Source organism: Crocuta crocuta, unplaced genomic scaffold (genome assembly GCF_008692635.1).
Source record: "Crocuta crocuta isolate KB4526 unplaced genomic scaffold, BGI_CrCroc_1.0 scaffold24, whole genome shotgun sequence".
Taxonomy (NCBI): Eukaryota; Metazoa; Chordata; class Mammalia; order Carnivora; family Hyaenidae; genus Crocuta; species Crocuta crocuta.
In genome coordinates this window covers 2,103,094-2,121,647 of record NW_027530974.1, presented here as the reverse complement: position 1 = coordinate 2,121,647, position 18,554 = coordinate 2,103,094, and the positions used below count along the sequence as shown (strand labels likewise).

Below are 18,554 nucleotides of genomic sequence, written 5' to 3'. Positions count from 1 at the left end.
AGCCAAGATCCGCACTGCCTTTGTCCCTCAGGACACTAGGACCAAATAGAAGTGCTTCTTTAGTCATTTTGCTTTGGCGTTCATGATGACTTAAGACAGCACAGTAGAACTCCATGCTAATCTAGAAGTAAATCATACCGATCTATCCTTTTTCCAGAAGAAATATGGAATTCTTCCAGGCTCATGGAAAACAAATGGGTGGGGGGCAGTGGAGGCACAGATTCAGTAACCAAAATACTAGAGGAAGGGAGAATCGAAGAGCCTCTGCTTGGATGTGTAAGTGGCCAGTGACCCCAGAGTGGAAGATGGGGCTGGTTTGGAAAGGCTCCTGCTGTCTGATTGCACAAAGTGTGTAGCAGGTGTCCCTTCCAGGTGGCTGCAGTCTGCCCCAGGACACACAGCTCGGTGACAGAGTGCCCTTTTCGGCCAGGAACCCTTGTGAGGCAGTGTGTTTGGGAATCCAGGTCTGTGATAAGTGAGAACATCTATGAAAATCGCAGGGTGGAAAATCAGGAAGGTGATACACAGAACAGGTGGCATCTGGCTTTCTGGGTGGGTCTCTTTGTAGAAGAATGGTACAGGTGAGAAGGTGGTGGACAGGGCACCCGCATGGTGTCTATATAAAGTGTTTGGAGGAAACAGCATTAAGTGTGAATCAAAGATGATGAAGATGTATGGCCGCTCTTCCAAAATGTCAGTATGTGACCTCACTATACCTCAAAATGTAAATTGGTGATGCTGAATACGAATGCTTATTTGTAAAAACACGTGCACGTCAGCTTTGGACCTGGCATGTGCTGGGGGACAGTTGTGATGCCAGTTCAGTAAGTCCCCATGAGTGCTGTCATTGCAGCATGAGAATACCCACCCTTCTTCACACAGTGTTTGCTTGGTGTCAGAGGTGTCCTTGCGAACACAGCAAACACCATCCTGCCTCTTGGAGCAGCTCAGCAAGGGAGGAAAATATCCCATTTCAGATCTCGAGCCTCCTTTGTCACAGAGGCACAGTAATATATACTGATTTGAACGTGTCTGCAGATTTTAGGAACACACTTTTCCCGAGATCAGCTGCAAGCTTCTGTGTGTGACCCTGTATTAACCATTAACCCTTGGATTAGGTTGGTGGGATTATTCCTGTTTTTAGCTGGGGAAACCAGGACATTCAGAAAGCTTCACCAGAACACTCAGAAGTGTGAGAAAGTCATTAAAAGCTAGTATTTGAACATCAGTGGCTCCCATTATATGGTCCCTGGACCAGCAGCATCATCACCACCTGGGACGCATTAGAAACACAGATTCTCAGATGCCATCCCAGGCATATTGACTGGGCCAGAAGGTCTAGGGTGGGGTACAGTTCTGTGGTTTAAGAAGCCCTCCAGCAGATGCTGACGAGCGCTCAAGGTCGAGAAGTATGATGAGTATATCACAGAAGAAAAAGCCAGATGTCCTGCACATAGACTAAGGGACCTGATACTCCCCAGATAAAGGTGGTGCTGAGGCATGGAGGAAGAGCTGAGTCAGCTGTGGAGAAGCCATATGCCTTGTAGGAAGAGGTTTCTCAGCTCTGTAGGGAAGGAAACAGATACCATCCTCAAGCATCAGTGAGATATGCACAATCTGGCTGTCCAATCCAGTTCCACAGTGAAGAGCAGATTTGTCTCATCTCAGACAGCAGACGTCGTAGGTATTCCTGGAACTGATGAAAGAAGACAGAAAATCTGGGTGCTGGATCTAATACTTTTATCCGCACTATGCGAACATAAACCTATACGCAGGTATGTTTGGGAGTCTGAAATTACAACCTGTGATCAAGGTTAAGGGGAGGGAAAGGTTTCTCCCCTTGTTTACCTGCCCTCCAAGCAGGCTGCTATGGGGCATCTTCCTGTGAATTTTTGCCTCCAAATGCAGGAGAGCATTGCATACGGTTCTTTTGCTCTCCTCCAAGACTGTTAGCCAAGTACCAAGTTAGGGCAGAGTCTCATCTTGGACTCACCTAATGCGTGTTTTGTGTGAGCTGCTTCGAGAAAGAACAGATATGTTGGAGAGTGCTTTGTTCAGTGGGCGATTCATCCTGACGAGAAAGTGCTGTCGGCAATCCATGTGATCATCAAAAGCATCTGGGAAAGCAGTAAGAAGATAATAAACCGTGTGGGAAATAATGAGGAAATTAGAGACGATCGAGCAGCACTGCATAACATGGAGAATATGTAATAGTATCAATTCCCCAAATGAAAGATAAACCTTGAGACAGGAAATTAGAGCATGCTGTCATAAGGAACTCACAGGGTAGAGGAGTAAAACAATTAAAACCCTTAGGAAAAGGGAATGTGCTAAAAGAGATTTTAATTTTTAAAATTCTCAAGAAAAAAGCTATTGTAAAACGTTTAAATGGCCTCAGGTTAGATCAATATCCAGCATAAAAAATATACTAACAGTTCCAATATGTAAATGGTCCTTAAATATCATTGGCTCTTTTAAGTATCATCAGAAATATTTTGGCCAGAATAATTCCACCTTTTTTAAGTTTATTTATTTTGAGAGAGTGCTTGAAGCAGGAGAGGGGCAGAGAGAGAGAGAGGGAGAGAGACTCCCAAGCAGGCTTCATACTGTCAGCACAGAGTCTAACATGGGGCTTGAACTCATGAACCATGAGATCATGACCTGAGCTGAAATCAAGAGTCAGATACTCAGCTGACTAAGCCACCCAGGCTCTCCTAGAATAATTCCAATTTTTAACATATCTGGAGGGTTTACTTCTCTCCAGGTGCTGCCAAGCATTTTCGGTAATTTAGCCCCTTGACGCTTCTCAGTGACCCTCTGAAGTAGGTACTAGGATGGCCTCCAGTACAGGTGGAGAAACTGAGGTACAGAGCTATTCAGCAGCTTGCCTTGCTGTCCTAGTACTGGAACCTGAGTCAGGATGTGAAAACCAGCCAGCAATCTGGAGCCAGGATGAGGACCATGAGCCTCTTGGCTCAGCCATATGTGCAGTGCTGCTGCTGGGCCTCAGGGATGGGACCCAAAATGTCAGGCAGATGGTGAGAGCACTGGCCCACCGAGAGCAACATGCACCGGGCACAAAGCAACGTTTCTTACCTGGGACGTCTTCTCTTCTAGTTCCTCTTTTTAGTTAGCATTTGTTTAACATTTACAAAAACACTTCTTTTTAAAAAAAAAGAAATTTTAATGTTTATTTTTGAGAGAGACAGAGAGACCAATAGTGAGTGGGGGAAGGGGAGAGAGAGAGAGAAAGGGAGACATCAAATCCAAAGCAGGATGCAGGCTCCGAGCTGTCAGCACAGAGGCCAACGTGGGGCTCGAACTCAAGAACCATGAGATCATGACCTGAGCTGAAGTCAGATGCTTCACCAACTGAGCCACCCAGGTGCCTCACAAAAGCAGTTTTTAAAATCATTAGGTTATCAGTAACTTCCTTAATGGGGGCTCAATAAAAATTTGTTAAATGGATGAATTAATTTTACTTCTTGTCATTGTTAAAATTATTTAAAAAGACCCTTAAAAATTTTTTTTAATGTTTACTTTTTATTTCTAAGAGAGAGAGCATGTGCACAAGCTGGGGAAGGGCAGAGAGGGGAGAACAGAAGATCCAAAGCAGGCTCTGTGCTGACAGCAGAGAGCTCGATGTGGAATTTGAACCCGTGATGCATGATCATGACCTGAGCCATAGTCAGATGCTCAACCAGCTGAGCCACCCAGGTGCCCCAACCCTTTAAATTAAATTTTATACACAGACACATATATTCATTCTAACGATTATCAGCCTTTTTTGTTTCCCACACACACTTGAAGGACCCAACACCTTTTTCCATCAAAAACAGTTTTATTTCAGAAGGGGGTCAAAGTACCACATGCTACAACTCTATTACTGGTAAAAATAAGGGCCGCAGGGCTCCCTGCACAGCAGGAGGGAAGCGGAATTCAGTTATACCAACAGTAAAGTCACTCGAGAAAATGCTTGCCTCAAAGGAAAGTGTAAGAGGTGAAGCATAAAAAGCATACAGCCTCGGGGAGCTTGAAAATGTGCAATAATTATTTTTACAGGTTATCAGAGAGTTAATTTGGGGAGACTTCTAGGATATTTAAAGCCAAAAGAAATTACTCAAATCCCATTTGTACCAATTATCCAGATGGCAGGAAGATTAGGTAACACTGACCAAGGCAAATGTGTAAATAAAAATGGTAGCCCACATTTTGATCGTAACAATTGAATGAGCAATTAAAAGGGAGATCAAAATGTTCTCTGACTTGGTGTTTGGGGATTTGCTAATGGCATGGAATTTTAGGGAGCCCTCAGGCAAGAGGCTGCCCCATTTTTAACTTGTGAGTCTGCAGAGATTATGTAAAATAATAGGAACCCCTGTGGTCAACAAAACTGCTTCCACGTGAAAGTGGAGAAAGCCCAGTGAACGTGGGAGCATGTGGTCCTTAAATACCACGTGCTGTGCCAGAGGATGTAGTCTCTACTCAAAAGGCCAATGTTACCACCTCCTTTGTCCCCACTGTCCCCACGCCTGGAATGTGCCACAGCATTCCGTCTCACTATCCTGTGGAAGCTGGGGTGCTTTGAGCCAGCTGGAGGAGCACTGAGCCTTGGAACGAGGCAGACCTCGGGGGGCCAGTGTGTGACGCGTGTGCATGTACACACGTGCACGTGTGTATTTTGTGGGAGTGGTGGGTTTGGACTACTGGGAGCAGGCAGAAAGCAGGTGGATGGCCTGCCGGTGACAGATGTCTAGTGGTAGATGCTAAGGGGTTGCCCTCCTGGCTGTTGGCAAAAGTCCACGTGGATAGGAACAGAGTGTGTGGCCAAGGGGCCCAGCCCGGTCAGCTGACCACTCTGGCAAAGCCCATGCCTGGTGCTATGAGAAGTGGGGGTCCTGGACAGATGAGGCTGACCTCACTCAGTCTCACAGACTATTTCTGTTGAGATTGGGAGGGGTGAGCATGCTAAGAAGCTGCTTTCCAGAACCAGGTACAAGGTCAGAGCGGAAGCGGCAGGGGCCGCCCTCTTGACGAGTCCAGGAATGTGTGGCCTCCGTGGCCTCCTTGATCATTAGGGTGGGAGGCAGCCAGGCAGGAGAAGTGGACTCCGGGGTGAAGATTGACTGGACTCCCTGGACAGACGGCTACGGCAGAGGTGCCAATAAAATTCGAGTCAGAAGCAGATGCAGCGTAAAGCCTTTTTCTTCTGCCTACTTCTCTCCTCCAGTTGTTTTTCAACATCATATTTTTTTAATGTGATTTGCAAAAATACCTGCCAAATTAATTCTCCCTGTAGCATTACGTTTTGAATGCCCTGGGTGCCTCATACTTCCTGTGGCCTCATAATTGCTTACATGGATAAATTAGTAAAAGGAGTTGGAAAACGAGGATATAAAGAAGAAAGTGAAAAAAATCAACCCAGGTACACTCAAGGCTACAGAACACTTTTAGGTGAATTCCAAGCATTCATGTGTTTAGAACGTGAACTGAGGGACGTTTTAAATTTATCGCAACTGTTAGGTATTCGCAGTTGCTTATTTAAAAGGCTACCTCTAAAAACATTTTAGTTACCGACTTCATTCTGCTTGGCAAAAACCTAAAGCAGCATTAGAATATTTGTACGATGCGTTGCCATGATCCTTTTTACCTTTCAGAATTAGGCAACAGTCACCATTAGCCCCATGAAATAAATCTAGAGAATGTTGGTGCCTAGTAAGGCCTTGGTGTCATTCCACACCCCCTGCCCCATTCTACAGATGCAGGGAAACTGAGGCCCAGAGGGTGATGTGACCTGCCCAAGGTCACAAAACTAGTATATAAACCCAGGGTTCCTGATGTATCTCCTCTATAATTTTTCTGTAACAGAAGAATCGTGGCTCTTAGGTGGATACCATTTTGGAAAACATTAGAGACACAAAGTTCTGAGTTTATGTGACAGATAAATAAGTAGATTCTTGAAAGAATTTTATATTCTGTAAAGAGATTTATATGAAGAGTTTATTTGTCTTGTGAAGACTTCGGGGTTTAAACATCCTAAAAGCCAATTTTTATTTGATTTCATGATACTCATCCCTTCTCCCTTAATTACTAAGTTTAACTCAAATAATGATTTAAACTTTTGTTTAAAAAGAGCTAATTCATATCACTTGCTATCCCCTGAATTCAACCACCTAACCTTTAGATATATACATACATATATACATATATATACACATGTGTGTGCATGTGTGTTATATACACACACCAGACAGAACTAAAGTTTTTAAAAAATCCAACTGAAAGTTTATACACAGAAACCAAGCTTATATTATTATAAGAGCTTTGGGCTAGAAAGATACTCTCCCAATTTGTATTACATTCAATTCTAGACTTTGATTTCATTGTTTTAAATTTTGAGAATCTTTTCAGGATTTCATGTGCTATTTGGTGATAACCTGAGTACCAACAGCTACAATTACCTCTTTAAATCAGAATCAACCTTAGTATAGTCTGAGATTTTGTCTCGCATACACATTCAGGGAAACTTGACTTCTGCAAAGCCTTTCATGACCCTACCCCCCAATTCCTCCACTTGTGTCCTTCCCTCTACATTGGATGACCTACCTTCTGGAAGCTCTTACCTGTAATGTGCCTGGTAATTGACATGTTTTTCTCTGCTGACAGGTTGATCATGTCCCATACACATTTATTCCATGAATGATGTAATGTTGTACTTGACAGTGTGAAGGCATACCTGTCCACACATATCACCCTAAAATTAACACTTCAGGATAAAATTAATAAGAGTATTAGCTGTTAATATTAGTAACCTCTATCCTGCATTTCCTTTATGAATAAATATTCTAGGACAGTAATTTAAAGAGTATAGACATGTTTTTAATGTAGAGAATTGCCAAGGTGGCATCTTATCAGAGCTGGTGTTAAATGAATTAGGAAGAAGACAGCCTAAATAGTATACTTGTCTGTGTCAGGTTCTCCAATTGGGTAGAAGAAATACTTGGTTTTATCTTTAAATGTCAAGGAAGACTACTCACTTCATAGTATTAGGAAAGGACCACAGTATTGAGTTTTGTTTTGTTTTTTTTTTATATTTTTATTTATTTCTAGGAGAGAGAGAGAGACAGCGTGAGCAGGGGAGGGTCAGAGAGAGAGGGAGTCACAGACTGAAACAGGCTCCAGGCTCTGAGCTGGCAGTCAGCACAGAGCCCGACGCGGGGCTCGAACCCACGAACCGCGAGATCATGACCTAAGCGAAAGTCGGACGCTTAACTGACTAAGCCACCCAGGCCCCCCGACAGTATTGAGTTTTAATTACCAGTTCTACTGAGTGACTATACAGGTTACAGAGACCAAGGTGCGAAACAGGTCCACGTGAATGTAAATCGGAGGGGCTTACAACTTAAGCAAATAACAGAAAAAGCAGGAATGAAGGCAAAGATAGGAAAGTATATCAGAAAAAACACATGACTGTTAAATCATAGAGTCTTGTGGTCTGAAAAGCATGTGGTGAATCAGGGTTGCTGGAGAGGAGAAGCAGATAGGATTCTCCTTGTCTGAATTGCACAGACAACACAGCTTTGGAGAACAGCCATCTCATGGTATCAATTAGGAAAACATGGAAAGGTTATCAACCTATGATGACATGGTGATATCATTTATGTGACACTATTGGGAAAATAAGTTTCCATGAAAATAAATTTTCCATATAACTCTGTAAGAGTCAACACTTCAGGGGCGCCTGGGTGACTCAGTCGGTTGAGCATCCAACTTCAGCTCAGGCCATGATCTCACAGCTATTTGGGCTCTGTGCTGACAGCTCAGAGCCTGGAGCCTACTTCAGATTCTCTCTCTCTCTCTCTCTCTCTCTCTCTCTCTCTCTCTGTCTCTCTCTCTCCTCCCCCCCACCCCCCACTCTAGCTCTGTCTCTTTCTCTCTCAAAAATAAATACACATTAAAAAAATTATTTTAAGAGTCAGCATTTCATTGTAGCTATTTGGTGGGCATCTTCCTAAAATAGATTTTCCTGCTTTTGAAGCAATGTGTTAAATAGCGTGACATGCAGAAAATTACACTGGTCTAGAGGTCTGAAGACCAAGTTCCAGGTCTGGCCCTGCCACTGATGATACCCTCTTCCCCCAGGAGGGCATGGCAGTGGCCCAGCCCATGTGCTTGACCTGAGGGGCTGGATTAAGTACAAATCAGAGACCCCCTTCAGACTCTGCAGTTCATTTTTGTAAATTTGCCTTCTCTTGGTGGGCGATGAGGGAGTTTACATTATGGCACAAGGCACATCTGTGTTACAGCGCCTGTGAGCCTTCACGCGCCGGATCAGGGTGGGAAGATCTGTATTTTCCCATGTTAGCGCTATCCCACTGTCTTTCCCCAGTCAGCGTGTGCCCTTTGCTCCTTGGCCTGGGGTCGTCAAACCAAGAACATGGTTGTCTGAGCGGGAACCTCAGATTTCTTTGGCAAAAGTCTGCGTTTCAGCGGATGGCCTCTGAAAGCTGCATGTGACAGAGTCAAAGGCCCTTTTCACTTGACTGCTGACTCTTGGCTTTTTGTGGAATAATTGAGGCCACAGGGTGAGTGACCTGTATAGATTGGTGGTTCTGTCATGTTCCAAGTACATGCCAGAAAATGATGCTGCTCAGGTTGTTCTGAAGTTGGACCAGCCTCATGTCAGGTGCCCCCAGCCCACAAGCAGAAAGTTAGTGTAGGTCGTATCTAGGACCTGGAGATGGAAACCACTGTGCACACATTTATGGGAGATGGTCTCTGCGCCACTGGTACAGGCTGAAAGGAAGGGAATTTTTGAGGGTGATCTGGCATTTTTCACTGACTGGAGGGCAGTGTGCTATAGCAGAAGAAACACTGAGATCTGTAAGTGTACAAATGCCCAGAGTGTAATTGGAAGGATTCACCCCCGCCCCAGGCAGGTGTATTTACCCCTGGAGGGTAGGACGAGGGGAAGACGGGGGCCACCTAGGGGGCACCAGGATTGGGGAAAGGGGTCAAGGAGGGCTGGAATATTTTATTTTTTTAAGTAGAGAATGGATTTATTTGTGATTTGCTTAATGCAAAATGAATTTCATGGCCCAAGCCTTTGATCCAGTCTCCCCAGCTGTAGGTCAGCGGATGGTGGCCCACCTATGACTGCTGAGACGCCATCAGGGGACCCAGACAGGACACTGCCTGCATTGTCCGCATGCTGCCCCACCCTCGCCTGTCCCAAATTCTGAAGTGCCCAACCCCCATCACATCTTCAGCCACTCAGTGTCAGATATCCGATGCATCTGCAGGGAAATGTTCGTGCGTTCAGGAGGAGACATGCCCAAGACTCAAAATGCTCATATCCATTAGGTCTGGTTCTGCCTCCAGTGAAGTCAGGCCGGTTCAGGCTTCATCTCCAAGTGAATTAAACAGTAGGCTTTTGGATTTCAGAACTTTTGGGATTCTGAAGTTATTACTGAGGAATCGGGGACCTTCTAACCACCCCAACGTACCTTGGAGAAGGCCTCAGAACAAGCCATCATTTGCCTTGGGGCCAGAGGCCCTCAGACCTGTGATCTTCAGCAGATGGATGAGGCGTCTGCATAACAGAGTCCTCCATCCACCCTTCCTCTGCTCTTCACTCTCTTCCTGAGCAGGGTTTAGGACCAGAGCAGGTGGGGTGGAGACTTCAGATTTGCCTACATCCTTCTTGGAGCGATCCCAACCTCTGTAGTCATGGGTTCAACCCCCCCCACCACCACCACCGCTGACATTTAACAGCTGTGTACGCTGGGCCATGTGCCTGTACTTTCTTTGCCTCAGTGTCCCCATCTGTAAAAGAGGGATGATAATATACTACCCCATAATGAGCTTGAAAGAATTAAACACTTGCAGCTTTTGAAACGTCCTGTTCTGCTCCTGGGGGTCGAGGAGAGCCATTTGCTCCGTGGACTCTTCCTTCTCCCAGAGCCACAACCTCTCCCAGCAGCCGTCTGCAAAGCTGTCGCCCAGGGAAGCCACTGTGGCTCTTCCACCGGGTTACCTTTTGTGTTTGCAGAAGTCATTCTCACGGTCACTTCCTCACCATACCCACACGGGAAGGAGCACCAGGCAGACGTAGCCACCCTCTGCCTGCCATGATCTTTCATTTTTGTTGAAAATGGTCAGTTTTTCTAAGGTTCAGCTACATTCCTCCTAGCTCCTGGGCTGTTAGCCGGCTTTTTAATTTGCATGGTGTGTACTTGTCAGGAGAGATTTCATTAAATTCCCATAATGTAGCCACAGTGCACGTTATCCACACTAGAAAGCCATCTCCGGGCTTTCTCAGAGGCCAACAAGTTCTTTATGACTTTGCAGTGAATTTAAGTATGTGGAGGCATCACAAAACTTCATTATTCCATATATGTGCCCTTTGGGCTTGTGGTATTCTGGAACACCTGAGGAAGCATCACTAGATGCTGTCACCTGACCACCGTCTGGGCACGTGGAGTGTGTTTCCTTGCCACATCCACTGAGGTTAAGGACGTGGGCTCCTGAGTGGGACTGCCTGGATTCTGATCAAGCTCTGCCACTTAACTAAAAGTCTAGACTTTCTGTGCCTGATTGTTCTCATCTGTAAAATGGGGGTAATATTGTGACCCCATCACAAGCTTGAAAGAACTCAGTATGTGGGAAACATGTAGAAGGGTTCCTGGTGGTCGTAAATCCAGCCCTAGGAAAGGCAGTGTGCAGTGCTGCTATTGGCCACTTGGAGCAGGGTTGGGTGGCTGATGGGAGCCGGCCCATGTTCTCATGCCCAGAGCTCCCAGGAGAGCACGGTTTCCTCACTGCAGATCTTGTACAAGACTCCGACCTTGCAGTCAGGGACACATCCATTTGGCATGATCAGCACATATTAGAAAAAATACTTTGGGGACTAAATGTATGTTTGAGCTCCAGAAGAGGCCCACCACCACTTCTTAAATGCAAAGCCCACACCATGCATTTGCAGATGGTGCTGTCCTTGAAGCCCCTTCCACAAGCTTTGCAAGTCTCAGAGATTCTCCAGGAAGAATCTTCCTCATTGCTGTTTCTCACAAAGGGTGTTTCATTATTTTTAGCCACTTGTAGTTATCCAAAGTCTGTTGTCTTGAGGCAGAATTCGGGGGTGACAAAAACAAGTGACAGAGGGTGATGGGGCAGTCGGGTCGGGCAGCATGAACCCAGGCGCTGCCAGATTGCACATGACGCCTTCCCCACAGGACTGGGGCCTCTGTGGCTTTGAAATCTGGGGAAAGGTGCCTCTTCTGAAGGGCTAGGGCCCTGTGGGTCCTGGTAAGTGGTGAGCAGCTGCCTAGACTGATGGGATTTCGGTAACAAAGATGTTAGCTTTTTATGCATAGTGCAGGGCTGTTACCTTGAAGACAAAATGGCATCAAATAGACACCACTTTGTATTTTCCCAGAACTGTCACCTGGCTTCCATTCAGGGATCAAAACTGGTCACAGTGAGCATCTCCCTACAGCTCTCCCCACCCAGCCCTGCCCTGTTGGCAAAGCTTTAGGGTAAATCAAGGCAGATGACCTCCACTTGCTGGGGTCATAGGAACCTTGTGTTCTGGTGGATGACACTCCTTGCCTGTTTGCTGGCCCTGTGCCTATAGCCGCGGGTGCCTGGGGATCGGGCCCGGGGTGGAGGTGAGCTCTGCTTCCTCCTGGCTGCTGCCTCCTGTGCTCTGGGCCCTGTTCTTCCCGCATCCCGCTTGTTTATGGTCTTAATCTTCAAATTCCGCTCCCTACTGTGCAGTTCCATAAACATTTAATATAAATTATTTTAAATTATTTTAAAAGGACTCAAAACTGTCTCCGGTTGTATATCATATTTTACACTTCAGAGACCACCTGCAAAACCACTGTGTTGTCAGAGTAACATATTAGCTGGTGTCCTGGGGTACCTTTTAACAAGATTCTCCCAAAGTGGCTCAGCATATTTGGACCACCTGTAAGCATGCCAGGGTGAGGAAGGTGGCAGCGATGCTCTGGTGGTGGTGATGGCCTGCGCTCCACCTCCCTTCCCCCTTCTCCACCAGTGGTACACCAGGGTCCAAGCAGCCCCCGGGTCCCACTCTGAGGCTACAGCCATGTGGAGCCAATGAGGGCCTGCACTGTCACCGTGCCCACTAGTCAAGTGCCATGGCAAGTGGCCTGTCACACTGGGGGCTGTCCTGTGGGGCACCTGGGATTGGGGGTGCTTTTTGGCTGGCCTGAGGCACTCTATCCAGCCCTCCCAGCGTTGTTTATAGAAGCGTCTCTAATCAACGCAGAGCCCCCACCCCCATCACCCGCCAGGGGGCCGGCTGCTCAAAATGGCCTCTGCGGGGAGGGCTCTCTTCCCAAATCAGGACCTAAAATCTACAGTCAGAGGAGCAGCTTAACCCGCTTCTCAGAGCTCCATAATCTGACCAGACATATTGGATTAGAGTAGAGAACACAGAAAACGAGCTTGATTTAATAGTTGTGTTTGGGATTCTGCATGAAGAAATGAAAGATTTGCAAAACAGCCTCTGGATTACTTTAATTAGAGGTTCTCCAGAGCTTGTGTGGCCAGTGTGGAGCAGTCACAGTGGTAACGTCTTCACAGCATTCACCATGACTCGATACTGTATAACGGAAGTAAAACATGGTGGCAACCAGAGCACTGGCCTGATTTCCAGCTTTTGCTTTTGTCCCAGTTAGGGGGGCCACCTCCTCTATAGTAAAGACCTAAGGGAACACAGCGACCCTTGTTCCTGCGCATGGCAGAGCTGAGGAGTTAGCACAGAGACCTTGCTGTATGCAAAGGCTAGAATATTGACTTTCACCTTGTACAGAAAAAGCAAGCCGACCACTGCTCCAAACAGGTACACTTTTCTATTTGGCTGCCTTGTAAATATTGTCATAAAGGGAAACCTACAAAGTGCATTGATAATAAAACACTAGTGTTGTTTTTTTTTTTTTAATTGGGACGCCTCACAAAACAAACAAGGAATCTGTTGCTAATAAAACTTGAAAACAGCTGGGGCACCTGGGTGGGTCAGTCGGTTGAGCATCCAACTTCAGCTCAGGTCATGATCTCACAGTTCATGGGTTCGAGCCCCACATCGGGCTCTGTGCTGACAGCTCAGAACCTGAGGCCTGTTTCTCATTCTGTGTCTCCCTCTCTCTCTGACCCTCCCCTGCTCTCTCTCTCGCTCTCTCTCTCGCTCTCTCTCTCAGAAATAAACAAAAACATTTAAAAATTTTTTTAAAAACTTGAAAACTGCTGTGGGCATGGAGGAAGGCACTTGTGGGGATGAGCACTTGGTGTTATATGGAAACCAACTTGACAATAAACTATAAAAGAAAAAAACTTGAAAACTGCTGTCTTACAGCATCATCTCAGAGTGATGTGACATGTAGTTAGCAGCAAGATGAAAATAATCCTATAGACAAGTCTTATAAAATGTTAAAAAACTGAAAATAACTGTCCAGTTGCTCACGTCAGGCATTTTTTAAACTTAAAATCATTCTATTAATATTTTTTGTGACAACATAAAACAAAAGCAGCCCTTCAACAAACTGCTTAAATCTGCTTTAGAAATCCATAGTTATTTTGAAAAGTTTACACTGATATCTTGATATAATTGGTAGGATGTTGTGCCACATTTTAAAAATCTTAAGTTTTATACTTTTTTTCTTTTTAAAGTTTATTTATTTTTGAGAGAGAGAGAGAAACCCCATGAGTGGGGAGGGACAGAGAGAGAGGGAGAGAGAAAATCACAAGCAGGCTCCACACCATCAGCACAGAGCCTGATGCAGGGCTCAAACTCATGAAACAGTGAGATCATGATCTGAGCCAAAACCAAGGGTCGGACGCTTAACCGACTCAGCCATCCAGGTACCCCAATTTTATACTTTCTCAAAATAACAATTATACACCATCCACTGCCTACAGTGTAGCTTCTTCCGGTTTGGCTCACAAGAGTCCTGAGCATTCACTGGCCTTCACTGCACCTGGGTAGGATCTGAACGCCACCCCCCTTGTGAAGCTTACAGGCTCAGGACAGAAGCTGTGCTTCTAGATGCCCTGCAGAGTTGAAGACCTTCACCAATTCCCTTTGTCTCTTTGAAGGATATTCCCCGAGTCCCTCCGGTGGCTGATGGCTACCCAACAGTTTGAGTCTGCAAAGAAGCTCATCTTGCACTTCACACAGAAGAACTGCATGAACCCTGAGAGTGACATCAAAGGCGTGATGCCTGGTGAGTACTGCTCACGTCAGCCCTGCAGCCCCACCCGGGTTGGGAGAGGTGCCTGCCGTCCCGGACCAGGAGTCATCACTCTCTTACCAAGCAGCTGCCTTAGCTCTTTGTCTGCAGCTAAACTAGGAATGTGAGTGAATTGAAATTCCTCCCCACCTTCCTTTGGAGACAAGTGACTTCTCTCCTGATCGAGTCTAATAAACTGTGGCGCCCCACATAGCCTGTCCAGATCCAGAAGTGAGACCCTAGCCTAATATGCACCCAGTTGTCAAGGAATATTTGGGAGGGGGACGGCCCAAGTCTTGAACACAGCCTTGCCTGCTAGGCAGGTTTATATACCAGCAGAGCCCCGGCTGGGGTGGGGGAGTGGGAGGAATGGTCCATACTCTGTCTCCTTTCGCGAGTATGACATTCATAGATGCCGTTGTTGGTTTCTGTCATGACCTGTCTGTTGGGCATCTGAAGAAGTGGAAAGTGAAGTATTTGCAGTTCAGATCCACAGAATTTGCTTGTGCCAGGAGCATCACCACAAGCTAGATCGGAGCTTTCAGGCTGGGAATCCTATATTAAGTTTCATCAGGATGTTGTTAAAATCCATATCCTTGGGCCCCTCCCAGGTTCCCAGAGATTCTATCCAGTAGATCTGGAATAAGCTCTGAGAAGTTGCATTTTTAATAAGCAGTAGAAGAGATTCTGAGGTATATGGCACACAGACTCTTTGTAAGTCTTGATAAAGTCAGTCCCAAGCTCTGACCCACTACAACAACCTGACAACTTGATATAGATGGTACTATTGTTATAAATTTCCCAGAAACATAATCTGCAGGCCCTGTCCAAGAGAGAACATGCACATTTCCCTCCCATGATCTGAAATTCTATCCAACAGATATTTACAAACACCTGCTGTGTATCAGGCATCAGGTCCTGTTCTAGAACAGAGAAGGAAATAGGCAGAGCCTGGCTTTCATGAGCTCACCGGCAAGCAGGGGAAGGCGTGCAGTGAACAATTAAATGTATAATACATCAGGGGGAATGAATGCTGTCAGAAAAATCCAGAGTGGAGAGATAGAGGGGGGTGGTGAAGTGTTACAGTAAAATGCTCGGGGAAGCTGGGCTCCCAGGTAACAGGGGAGCAGAGACCTAAGTGCGGGAGGAGAATGGACATGTCCATTCACGACGGGAAAGGAACACAGGAAATCCAAATCACACCAGCTGGGAAGGGCTTCTGCAATCATCTATTCCATGGTTCTTAGACAGGCTTTTCATCAGACTCCTAATTCAGGTCTGGGGTTCATAGTCAATAAAAGTTCTGCAGACGCTTGACCAGGTGGCATCCTTGCCTTGGCCTGTACCCAGGATCTGGGAGATGGGGACAGCAAGGCCAGGCAGCCTAGGCGTGGCCTGCCAGGCACTGTGGCACGGCCACAAGAGTTCAGGAAGCCTGGAACCCTTGTGTTACTAGATTAAGGAAGGACATGAGCCAAGTCTGCTTCACATGAAGAGTATTGAGTGCTGGTGCTTTCCAAAGGGGCATCTCTGTTCCCTTTTTATCCAGTGGCCATGAGACTAAAGAGGGTGACATATACATAGTGCTTATATGTCAGTCACTTTTTCAAATGATTTGCAAATACTAACTTCTATTTAATATATAATCTAAGTGCTTCACATATATTAACTTCTATTTCTTCACAACAGTCCTGTGAGAGAGGGGCTAAAATTATCCAGAATTGAAGATGGGGAAATTGAGGCACAGAGAGGATCAAGTGTCTTGCCGAAGGTCAGACAGCTAGTAAGTAGTTGAGCTGGGACTTGAACCCAGGAACTCCAAGAGAGGCAGCTTCACTATGCTGCTTCTGAGAGATCAGGGGGAGCTCAGAGCCTAATACTGCTACAACTGTGGAGAAGAATGAGATTTGGATTCATTTCCCCTCTGGGGCCATGTTTGCTCATTTTGGAATGTCCAGCCATCTTCCCAAACTTCTCTGGGCCCCATTCATTAGCAGGTTAATGCTCTTAAGTCTTACAGTATAATTTGTTTCTGGCATTTCCCTAATTAAATCACCACAATCCACTTTTTTCCAGTTAAAATATTGTCTGGGAAAAGCTTGTTTTTTCAGTCCTAATTATACTGATTCATTTTCCTCCTATTTCTGGCAAGTGGTATTCAATCATTTTTTTTGCCTTTCTTTGCTTATGAGTTTTGCTGCTGTCCCAGCAGGAGGCTGGGGAGAGAGGTGGCTTGACGCATGTGATTTTCCCCCCACTTGGGAGGGTTATCACTGCCTTCACTCCCAGGGGACACACGTTTCCCATCTGCCTCTGGAGCTCTGCTCACTGTCAGACACGTTGAAGCCAGTGTCGGGGGAAAGCAGGTGAAGTTGGCTTCATCTGAATTGGCCACTTCCCCCTTTCTTAGGCCGGCTTGCTTTTCTGCTAGGAATCTTTTTCCCATCACCCATCTCATCCACCTGCCTATACCTGTACCTGCTAGGGCTCACGTTAGTGAGTCTTCTTGTCTCCGTCCTCACTGCCCCTCCCCTCACATCACCTGCTCAGAAATCCCCCAGCAGCCTCCAGGGGCCTTCCAGCTAGATCCCTAGATCACTTAAGTCACTCGGAGACTCTATGTCACCTCTACTTGCCCCTCCAAGACGCTGCACCCCGCATTAGGCTCTCAGAACGCACTGAACATGTCTCCCCCCTTCAGGGCCGTCCCCACGCCGGGTCCTCCTGCTGCCCTATGCTCCTCAGGGACTCGGTCAGCCCTCCAGTTAGGTGCTTTCCCCATTGTTCATGTGCAGCTGTCTGACCGGTTTATGTGGCTCCTTGTTGGGGGCGATCACCCTGCCATGAACGAGAGGTGGCGTGGCGGCCTGCATGTGCAGGGCTAGGCCCCCTGGCATCCTGGCACCAGCAGCGGACCTGATACGAAGCAGGCTCGTCCTTATTATCTACTGAATAAATGAACCGAGGCCTCCCACAGTCCAGGAGGGGGCAGAGCAGTTTCACATGGGAATCAGCTGTGGCTGCTGGACACGTCACCTCTGGGGAGGTGAGAGCCTCAGGCCTGGATGTATATGGGGACTGGGGGGGGGGAGGGCAGGCAGTGCTCCCACCCCTGCCAGCACATCCTTTTTGTATTCATGCCAGAAGAAAACCTAATGTTCCAGAATTGTCCATGCCCTTTCCTTTTTCCAAAGCCATCTTGGTTTAATCTTTGAATGTGTCAGGTTTCCCCAGTGGAGTTGACAGCTGAATTTAGGTAGTTATGTGGATGTGCATCCTGAATGTCATGGTCAGTATCATTCCTGCAACCATGAGAGTCACAGGAGGCGTCCAGGTACTGGACGTCCTAATTCCCAAGATTCTCAGCATCCCCTCAAGAGTCCGAGTTGTGCTGGCCCCACCTGTGGCCTGTAGACTGCAGCCCACGGTGAGAAAGAATCTTGGAGTAAGACCCAATGCGGGCAGTCATCGGGCAGAGACTCTCCAGGCATGGGTGACACACTTCACTGGCATTTGATTCTCACCAGAGCCTTCATGAGGTGCAGGGACGATGTGACGATGGACCTGAGTGTGGGGAGCACTGATTCCAGCTGCCGATGCGGCTCGGGCTCCATGGGAAGGAGCAGGCCCTGTGTGGGGAGTGGGTGGCCTCTGTCCTCATGCATCAGGCCCTGGCTGCAGAGCGCCCCCTGGAGAAGCCCGCCTGGCCCAGCACTGCCTGATGGGAGGGTGAGTCCCGCACGAGGCCCACGCGGGGCCTCCCCTGCCCTTCTCAGTCATCAGGCTTGGAGTCTGCCCTCACTGCCCCCTCTGTCTTGTCCATCTGGTCGGCAGCTGAGGCGAGAAGGGTCTGTGAATGACTCCTCAGGGTCCCCAGGTTAGGTGACTTGCCCAGGGTCACACCACTAGCGAGTGGTGACCACAGCGCCTGTCCTAACCGGAGTGGTTAGAGGCCACTTCTCCTCCGGCTTCAGACCAGCTGCGGTCACGGGCACAGAGAGGGACTCGCCGAGGTCGGTCCTGCTGGGTCCCTTGCCGGAACTTTGGGTAGATTGTGAAGAGTGAGCTGTGCGAGGTGACTCGGTGAGATCCGTATGGTCGCTCTCATCTGCTTGCTTCTGATTTATCCAGATGGCCAGGTGCCAGCACGTCTCAATCCACAGCTGAGGGCCGGGCTGCGTGGGGGAGGCACTGGGCACAGTCCCCACCTCGGAGCTTGGGCTTGGGCCTCAGAGCCACTGCCCTGGAGTGTTCAGTGCTTGCAGTTGATAATGGCTGGGGGCGGGGGGGGGGGGGGGG

General features: G+C 47.3%; 1 protein-coding gene across 2 annotated transcripts in view; it reads left to right on the top strand.

Moving 5' to 3' along the window:
- SLC22A23 (solute carrier family 22 member 23) overlaps nt 1-18,554 on the top strand; it is a 181,660-nt gene that overhangs the window by 138,499 nt on the left and 24,607 nt on the right. For both annotated transcript variants that reach the window (XM_077770032.1, XM_077770031.1), the window contains exon 4: nt 14,122-14,249. In XM_077770032.1, coding sequence (XP_077626158.1) covers nt 14,122-14,249 — 128 coding nt within the window. The remainder of the gene's footprint in view (nt 1-14,121; nt 14,250-18,554) is intronic.